We start from the raw sequence: 10,000 nt of genomic DNA, 5'->3' as shown, positions 1-10,000 counted from the left end.
GTGTGTGTGTGTGTGTGTGTGTGTTGGTTGTGTTGGGTGTGTGTCTGTTGGGGGTGTGTGTGTGTGTGTGTGTGTGTGTGTGTGTGTGTGTGTGTGTGTGTTGGGTGTGTGTCTGTTGGGTGTGTGTGTGTTGGTTGTGTTGGGGGTGTGTGTCTACCACCCACCCGCTCATGTCTTTGTTTGTGTGTGTGTGTGTGTGTGTGTGTGTGTGTGTGTGTGTGTGTGTGTGTGTGTGTGTGTTGGTTGTGTTGGGTGTGTGTCTGTTGGTGTGTGTGTGTGTGTGTGTGTGTGTGTGTGTTGGTTGTGTTGGGTGTGTGTCTGTTGGGGTTGTGTCTACCACCCACCTGCTTGGCCAGGAGCACTTTTCCCATTCCATTCAAGTCCCCATCCATGTTAAGATTTTTCCCTCCTCTGTGATCTGCTAGACATTAACATGTGTGTGTGCGTGTGTGTGTGTTGGGTGGGGGTCGGGGGATTTACCCTCTGTGCTGTGGAGAGAATATCCGATGAGGGAGGGGAGCTTGGCTGTCTCTCTCGCTCAGTCTCTCGCCGTCCCTCCCTCTCTCCCTCTCTCTCTTTCTCTATCTCTCAGTCCCTCCCTCTCTCTCTCTCTCTGTCTCTCTTTCCTTCTTTCCCTCTCTCTCTCTCCAACCTCCCTCTCACTCTCTCTCTCTCTGTCCCTCCCTCTCTCTCCCACTCCCTCTCTCTTCGTCTCTCTCTCTCTCTCTCTCTCTCTCTATCTCTCTCTCTCTCTCTCTCTCTCTCTCTCTCTCTCTCTCTCTCTCTCTCTCTCTCTCTCTCTCTCTCTCTCCCTACTGGGCTCAGTGGAGATGTTCCCAGAATGTTGTAGTTGAGCCTCCAGATCTAAGTGGATGTAGAGGGGTGTGGAGGTTACTGAGAGAGAATGCAGAACGAGTGTGTGTTTGTGTGTTTGTGTGTGTGTCTGTGTGTGTGTGTGTCTCTTTCTTTGTCTCTGTGTCTGATTTGCATTTCAGTTTGCACTGGTAAAACACACACACTCACATTATTACACTAATGCACTTGCACCTATGTTTATTTACTATGCACACACAAACACACGCACACACACACACACACACACACACACACACACACACACACACACACACACACTGTCTACAGGTTAATTTACACACATACACACTCAATAAGTACTCCACTCATGCCAACAATCGACAGGTCTAATGCTCTGTTTGTGTGTGTGTGTGTGTGTGTGTGTGTGTGTGTGTGTGTGTGTGTGTGTGTGTGTGTGTGTGTGTGTGTGTGTGTGTGTGTGTGTGTGTGTGTGTGTGTGTGTGTGTGTGTGTGTGTGTGTCTGCTTGTCTCCACATGGCAGCCATATGGTGTGAACCAGCCTGGGCCTTACGTGATGTACACAACAGTGGACTCCAATGGCTACTTGAAGAATGCTTCTGGTGAGTGGAATATGTTTTATCATCATCACACACACACACACACACAGACACACACATGAAGAACACCTCTGGTGAGTGGGACATGTTATCATCACACACACACACACACACACACACACACACACACACACACACACTCTCTGAAACACACACACACACACGTGAAGAACACCTCTGGTAAGTCGGACATGCTTTATCCCTTATTCTCTGTGGCTCATAAACTGTACCTGATTTTGTACAGCTGTTGTGTGCACACACACACACACACACACACACACACACACACACACACACACACACACGAACACAAACACAAACACAGACACACACACACACGTGTGTTTACCATGAGTGATGCAGTCCAAAGAACTTGCTTGCAGACTAAACCTCAGCATAGGAAAATTTACAAGGAAGCCTACATGTGTTTGTCTTGACTTAATTCAGGAAGGTTTAAGGTTCCAAATACTAGAGATGCGCGGATGGGCTATTATTTCATCCGCAACCGCATCACAAAACGCATGATCCGTCCGCTATCCATCCGCACCAATTTTTTTGACCAATTTTCAAAACCGCACCCGCCCGCCATCCGCCTGTTGTTTTTAGGTAGGCTAGGCGCTGCTGACGCGAGGCTAGAAAGTTCTTGCCTGTTTTTGAAAGGAGACTGATCCAATGCCGCAAAGATATTTAAAGGATAAAGCCCCTAGTATGAAAGCCTATTGGCTATGTTGTAGCCTTTCCCCAGAATATTATCAGTGAAGTGACATCTGTCTCCGATCGATGCACAGGGAGAAACTTTAAAATAGCCAAGCACATCGGCAAACCTGACCTTACCATAGTAAGTAGGCCTACACTTTTTTTATCATTGTAATAAAACACAATTTGGTACACCATTTTAATATGTTAATATAGCCATAGGCTACTGTTTTTAGTTTAGAAGGAAACGCAGAGTCTATTAATTCCGAAATTTCACCACATTGTAAGCTTTATACTGTAACAACCCCAACACTTGCCTGCTTGCGTTGCAAATCAAAGTTTTCCGACTTTTTCTTACCTTCTTTCTTAGCTGGGGATGTTACTGAGCTAGAAGTTTAACTTGTTCTGAACATCTCGTGCTGCCAATGCCCAATGTCACTTCTGAGTCAAATCACTCCATCATCTCTTTGAAATTCCTTATTCCACGAGTGGTAGGCTACAATGACTGACTGTTTTAAAATATAACTAATAGCCTAACGAAACAAAATAACCCAGGCAGTTTCATCTAGGACACGTTAAGGCTTCTTCCAATACTGACAGCTGACTCATAGCTTGCAGGTTTGCGGCGTTGCAAAGAGACGCGACATGATTAGGGATCGTCACTTAATTTAAACTTTTTTTCTTCCTTTGTTTGCTTTGTATGCATACAGGGAACTAGGCCAATTTACTGCCTGATGAAAATTTGATTATTTCAAAATGTGCTTGGATGTAGGTAACGACATTTAACAATGTGTAGATATTTTGAATTTCGTTGGGTAAACCGCCACCCGCCCGAATTTAATTAAAATATTATTTTTTGTCACGTCATCCGCCCGATCCGCGGTTTAACCGCGGAGTCCGCGGGTGCAACCGCCAACCGCGCATCTCTACCAAATACACAGCTCTGACCAGCCTTCAGATGTTCATCATTCTCCATCAGGATTGGTGTATCTTACAGGCATGCACTTATCTTACAGGCAATCCTTATGTCATGTGTATTGTGATAATAAGATTGGGATCATTGGTCTTGGATATGAATGCCCTGGAATGTGTGACCCTGTTGGACTGTGTGCATACTAGTCACATATATCAGCGGAGTTCTGGGTAATGGAGTTTTCTGTTGAGTCTCCCCGTCCTTGCTGCAGTCCTTCCTGTCTTTGAGAGTTAATTGAGGGCGTTGCTGGGGCGGCGTCCATCTGACCATCTCCTCCGGGGTTATCGCTCTCCTCCCTCTGCTGGGGCTCGACGTGGCTTCGAACAGACAGAGAGATGCATGATGGGAAGGTGGGGGTGGGGTGGGGTGGATGGGTGGTGTTGCTGGCAATTGTTTTTGTTTGGTTTCTTGAAGATCTTTTCTCTGCGCGAGTGTTTGATGAGAGGACTAGAAACAGATGGATTAAGAGAGCAGTCACTTACAATTTTGCTGTGAAGTCACGAAACACGGAATTTGTGCACGCAGAGCGTAAATGCTCCCTGTCGGGGAGTGTTTTACAGTCCAGAAGTGCGGATGGCTTCTGCCGTGTGTGTGTGTGTGTGTGTGTGTGTGTGTGTGTGTGTGTGTGTGTGTGTATGTGTGTGTGTGTTTGTGTTTGTGTTTAAATGGCATTATGAACCCACTCACTTAAAGAAATAGACAAAGACTAGTCTCTGTGTCTGGCAAGCCACACACACACACACACACAGCAACCTTGCAGTGGCTCTTTTCTTCTCTTCCCTTTTCTTCTCATCTTCTCGTCCTCATTTCACCTCTCCTGTCCTCTCTTTTCATCTATTTTCTTCATCCTCCCTTCCAGCCCTTCCTCTCCTTCATCTCCTCTCCTGTGTCCTGCTCCTTATCTTCTCTTTCTCTCTGCTCTCTCCTTCATCCCTTGTTCAACCTCAGCTCCTTTCTGTCCTTTTTGTCCTCCATATTCAACAACTCAACCTCTTCTCAAGCATAAAAGCCCCTGCTTGATTACCCAACTTTTATGTTTTTGTCTAATTGAGAGTTAGAATCTCATCTTTGTCCGATAATATGTACTGTATATGAAAATAGTTTCCATCTGTTTCCAATTCTATTGTTTTGTATATTTGCCCAGGTGTTCAAGGTAAACATGTTTCATCACCGCACGCACGCACACACACACCCACACACACACACACACACACACACACATGTGAACACGTACCTTTGCCCAGGTGTTGAAGGTGATGTGTCAGTCCACAGTTCCATAGATGCTCATGCATGAGTCTCTACAGTCACATGTCTATTTTTAGAGTTTATTACTCGCACGGTCGACTCCCCCTCTCTTTCTCTCCCCCCCACTCTCTCTCCTCCCCCCACTCCCCCCCCCCCCCTCTCTCTCTTCTCCCCTCTCCCCATTCCTCTTCCTCTCCTGGCAAGACACCATGGGAGAATGATCTAAGGCCTTCATCTTTCCATCCGTCTCTCCTCACTCCTCTCTCCTCTTTACCTCCCCTCTCTCCCCCCTCCCCTCCCTCTTTTCTCTGCTCCCCTCTCATCTGGTCGTCTCGGGTGGCCCCTGCGAGATCTCCTAGAGTGATCTTAAGACCTCTTGATGCTGGAGGAGGAAGAGGAGGATGAGGAGAGCGATGAGAGGGAGACGAGGGCGAAGCTGACACGCAGTTAATATCTCCAGCGGCGACGCGGCCGGACGTGACAGCCCCATTTCAAAGATAAATCGCTAAACGGCCAAAGGGACAGAAATTATTTTCAGATAACTGCAAATAATGGATGTGTGTGCTGCAGCACCGCTCTGCTCTGAGAGCCAGGCTCTTCTTCTCTTCTCCTCCCCTCTCTCTCTGCTCCCTTCTTCTCGTCACCTTCCCTCTCTCTCTGTGTGCTCCCTTCTTCTCTTCCCTCTCTCTCTGTGTGCTCCCTTCTTCTCTTCTCCTTCTCTCTCTCTCTCTCTGTGTTCCCTTCTTCAGAGAGATGTAGTATCTGCCGGGGCTTCCTCTCCCTCCACATGCATTAGTCTCTGGGGATTAACCACGGAGGCTCCAGAGATCCCCTGATTGCTGCAGTACAATAAACTGACCAGCCAAGTGCACAAGTTGAACACACACACACACACACACACACACACACACACACACACACACACACACACACACAGACTGCCGCCTTTAGTACCGCCAGTACAAAGATGCCTTGGCTGGTACGTATCTGTTAATCTGTGTGGTGTGTGCGTGTGTGTGCTTGTGTGTGTGTGTGTGTGTGTGTGTGTGTGTGTGTGTGTGTGCGTGTGTGTGTGCGTGCATGTGTGTGTATGTGTACTTACTGTTGATGAATCACACAGCAGTATGATGGCCTACCATTTCAGCTCAGCTCAGGAAAGTGCTACTGATGCACCCTCTTTACGTCTCTCTCTCTCTCTTCCTCTCTCTCTCTCTCTCTCTCTCTCTCTCTCTCTCTTTCTCCCTGTCTCCCTCTCTCTCCCTCTCTCCCTATCCATGTCCCTCTCTCTTCCTGATCCTTGTTCTTACCTTTCTGAAGTGCTGTCAGCAATAAGCCTCAGGGAGCACAGTTGTCCTTACAGAGATCAATGCCATCTGCAATCCACAAAGAGAAACTACAGAAGTCATGTTTGCAATGGTTCTCTCTTCTTCCGTCTCTCTCTCTCTCTCTCTCTCTCTCTCTTTCTCTCTCTCTCGCTGTCTCTCTCTCTCTCTCTCTCTCTCTCTCTCTCTTTCTCTCTCTCTCTCTGTCTCTCTCTCCCTCTCTCTCTCTCTCTCTCTCTCTCTCTGTATCTCCAGTAGTCCCTGCCCTTCTCTGTTGCTCTCAGGTAAACTCTCACCAAGGGCAAATCACAAACATGAAAGAGAGGTAGACATACAGCCACTGCAGCAGAACTAGACTGGGTTACACTGCAGCAGAACTGGACTGGGTTCCACTGCAGGAGTACTGGACTGAGTTCAACCAGGCCACTGCAGGAGAACTAGACTGGGTTCCACTGCAGCAGAACTGGACTGGGTTAAGCCAGTTGGCTCTGGAGGACTCCAACAGACGGACACACACCAACGCAGAGCCGCCTCCTCTATTGGAGTGCTCTGAGTGTTCTGGGGTAGCTGTCCTTGGTGCTGGAAGGTGTTCTGGGTAGCTGTCCTTGGTGCTGGAGGGTGTTCTGGGGGAGCTGTCCTTGGTGCTGAGGGGTGTTCTGGGTAGCTGTCCTTGGTGCTGGAGGGTGTTCTGGGGGAGCTGTCCTTGGTGCTGAGGGGTGTTCTGGGGAGCTGTCCTTGGTGCTGAGGGTTGTTCTGGGGAGCTGTCCTTGGTGCTGAGGGGTGTTCTGGGGGAGCTGTCCTTGGTGCTGGAGGGTGTTCTGGGGAGCTGTCCTTGGTGCTGGGGGGTGTTCTGGGGGAGCTGTCCTTGGTGCTGAGGGGTGTTCTGGGGGAGCTGTCCTTGGTGCTAAGGGGTGTTCTGGGGAGCTGTCCTTGGTGCTGAGGGTTGTTCTGGGGAGCTGTCCTTGGTTCTGAAGGGTGAGCTGTCCTTGGTGCTGAGGGTTGTTCTGGGGAGCTGTCCTTGGTTCTGAAGGGTGAGCTGTCCTTGGTGCTGAGTTGTGTTTGGTGGGAAGTAGATGGGGTTTGTTGACACACTGGGTGGTGCGAGGGGTGGGGGGTGAATACTGAGGTGAATACTGGTCCATTGTAGTCAGCTTTGGATGGTGGGATGGTGTGGGGGGGGGGGGGGGTGGGGGGTGTTTGAATGTTTTGTGTTACCCCAGGCTAGGCAGCAGATCTGCAGTAGTGTGAGTGTGGCAGTGTTACCCCAGGCTGGGCAGCAGTAGTGCGGCAGTGTTACCCAAGGTGTTACCCCAGGCTGGGGAGTAGCGTAGTTTTACCCCTGAGCCTCTCATTGAACACTAATAAAATGGAGGCACTGCTGGGTTCAAGTGTATTTATTCTGTGGTTTACACCCAGGGAGTAGTCATCTCTCTCTCTCCCTCCCTCTCATCCCCCACTTCATCCCTTGCTTCCTCTCTCTTTTCATCTTTTACTTCCTCTCTCCCCCCATCTCAATCTCTCTCTCTTTCTCATCTCTCTCCATATCTCTCTCTATCTCTCTCTATCTCTTTCTCTCTCTCTATCCCTCTATATCTCTCTTCCTCACGCATGTTTTCATATGGGCCAGCGAGCGTGATGGAGGTGGGCAGCCGAGCACAGGAGCAGGGGAGGATGAGAGGAGCAAGAGGAGCAGGAGGAGGATAAGAGGAGCAGGGGAGGATAAGAGGAGCGTGGGGAGCAGGCGGAGGATAAGAAGAGCAAGAGGAGCAGGAGGAGGATAAGAGGAGCGTGGGGAGCAGGCGGAGGATAAGAGGAGCATGAGGAGGATAAGAGGAGCAAGGGGAGCAGGGGAGGATGAGAGGAGCAAGGGGAGCAGGGGAGGATGAGAGGAGCAAGGGGAGCAGGCGGAGGATAAGAGGAGCATGAGGTGAATAAGAGGAGCAAGGGGAGCAGGGGAGGATGAGAGGAGCAAGGGGAGCAGGGGAGGATGAGAGGAGCAAGGGGAGCAGGCGGAGGATAAGAGGAGCATGAGGTGAATAAGAGGAGCAAGGGGAGCAGGGGAGGATGAGAGGAGCAAGGGGAGCAGGGGAGGATGAGAGGAGCGAGTGGAACAGGAGAGGATGAGAGGAGCAAGGGGAGCAGGGGAGGAGCGAGGGGAGCAGGCGGAGGATGAGAGGAGCAAGGGGAGCAGGGGAGGAGCGAGGGGAGCAGGCGGAGGATAAGAGGAGCATGAGGTGAATAAGAGGAGCAAGGGGAGCAGGGGAGGATGAGAGGAGCAAGGGGAGCAGGGGAGGATGAGAGGAGCAAGGGGAGCAGGGGAGGAGCGAGGGGAGCAGGCGGAGGATGAGAGGAGCAAGGGGAGCAGGGGAGGAGCGAGGGGAGCAGGCGGAGGATGAGAGGAGCAAGGGGAGCAGGGGAGGAGCGAGGGGAGCAGGCGGAGGATGAGAGGAGCAGGAGGAGGATAAGTGGAGCGAGGGGAGCAAAAGGAAATAAGGGATCCACGCCAGTAAATGAAAGAGTGGAGGCTCAGGTGAGAAGGAGGAGGAGAGAAACCCGGAGACGTGGGGGAGATCAGGAGGAGATGAGGAGTGTGTCTGTGTGCCAGTGGGACAGAAAACAGGGGAAGGCTCTTACACACACACACACACATGCACAAACACACATGGCAGCTCAAATACATATACAAACACTCAGACACACACACACACACACACACACACACACACACACAGGAGCTGTGTCTCAGAGATAGAGATCTTACTGCAGAGAGCCTTTTGTGTCCTTTGCTCATCCTCAAGCACAGATTCGGTATTTCTTATCACCTTTGGCCAGGAGTGTGTGTGTGTGTTTGGAAACTCAGGTAGAGTTTCCTTTTGTGTGTGTGTGTGTGTGTGTGTGTGTGTGTGTGTGTGTGTGTGTGTGTGTTGTGTGTGTGAGAGTGTGAGTGTGAGTGTGTGTGAGTGTGTGTGAGAGAGAAAGAGAGAGTGAGAGACACAGCAAGAGAGACACAGTGAGAGAGAAAGACAGAGGGAGCGAGAGAGAGAACACCAATGAGAGGAATCATTAGTGTAAGCCAGGGGTCTTCAACGTTTTTCAGGCCAGGGACCCCCTAACTGATGGCGAGATGAGCAGGGACCCCCTACTATATAAATTGCATAAAATTTTGTTTACATTATATACTGGGCCTAGTGCCAAATAAACATAGCTACCCTGTTATTGTGTATTCAATACTAAGCTATTCAAATAATAATAAAGGTTAATATATTCATTAACATTTAAATTTTTTTTCATTGAATTTAACCTAACATTTTTGAACAACGAATTTAACTTAACATTTTTTAACATTGAATTTAATTTAACATTTAACAACATGAAAGGTACAGAGTGGCCTTGCCACTGCCATTTATAAACATACATCTTGCAAACAACGACTTATTTTTCAGTTACAATTAACTTTTTTTGACCTTGTACAGTGTCTATTTCTCTTTATTTATTTTTTTAAATCTAAGCACAAAAAAATCAAACTAACAATTTATAGGTACAAACAAGACCAGTTATGGAGTTTGGTCCGCCATCTTTTATTTTTGATCTTCGCGCTCTTTAGACTTGAGCAGAAATGATCTGATTGGCTAGTGCCTGTGCTGTCGTATTTGCATGAAAGGTGCTGTGAGTGAACCGGTGCCCAGCTTGAGAGAGCTCCTGTGGGTAGCTGAATGTGTCGATTGGACTGAAAGATAACGTCTTCTCGATTATTTTATACGTTCGCTATAATATGTTGGATTTATGTTAATGTAAATTTAAAGGGAATAAATACAAATCTGATTCGGAAGACATTTGAATTTGTGGGAAAAAAAATTGGTTGAATTTTTTTTAATTATTTTTTTTTTAGAAATGTTAAAAAAAATTGTTTTATCAACCAAAGATTTCGCGACCCCCCTGCAGTACCTCCGCGGACCCCCTGTTGAAGACCCCTGGTGTAAGCTATAAAGGAAACGGAGGCAGCTGCAGCAGTGTGTGTGTGTGTGTGTGTGTGTGTGTGTGGTAAAGTGATTGAGGCCAGAGGGAAGCAGATGTTTTCTTTGGCCATAAACCTGCACGGACCGCAGAATCCTTTATGGGACATTTATTGCAAATTGCCCCGGAAATTTAAAGGGTGTCATTTACCGCCTCAACCCAACATCTTGATCATCTTCAGCATCTGATGCATAATGCAGGCTTTGTGCTAGTTATTTGAGCTGTGTGTGTGTGTGTGTGTATACTTGTGCGTGTGCATGTGGTGTGTGTGTGTGTGTGTGTGTGTGTGTGTGTGTGTGTGTGTGTGTGTGTGTTTG

General features: G+C 48.5%; 1 protein-coding gene across 1 annotated transcript in view; it reads left to right on the top strand.

Annotated features, from left to right (window-relative positions):
* The window catches only part of itfg1 (integrin alpha FG-GAP repeat containing 1), a 169,015-nt gene that overhangs the window by 133,801 nt on the left and 25,214 nt on the right, over window positions 1-10,000 (top strand). Inside the window, exon 14 of the mRNA XM_080843187.1 lies at window positions 1,358-1,436. Coding sequence (XP_080699313.1) covers window positions 1,358-1,436 — 79 coding nt within the window. The remainder of the gene's footprint in view (window positions 1-1,357; window positions 1,437-10,000) is intronic.

This window comes from Sprattus sprattus (genome assembly GCF_963457725.1).
Source record: "Sprattus sprattus genome assembly, chromosome: 8".
Taxonomy (NCBI): Eukaryota; Metazoa; Chordata; class Actinopteri; order Clupeiformes; family Clupeidae; genus Sprattus; species Sprattus sprattus.
Note: the sequence above shows the minus strand (reverse complement) of the source record. Positions and strands in the feature narration are given on the sequence as shown.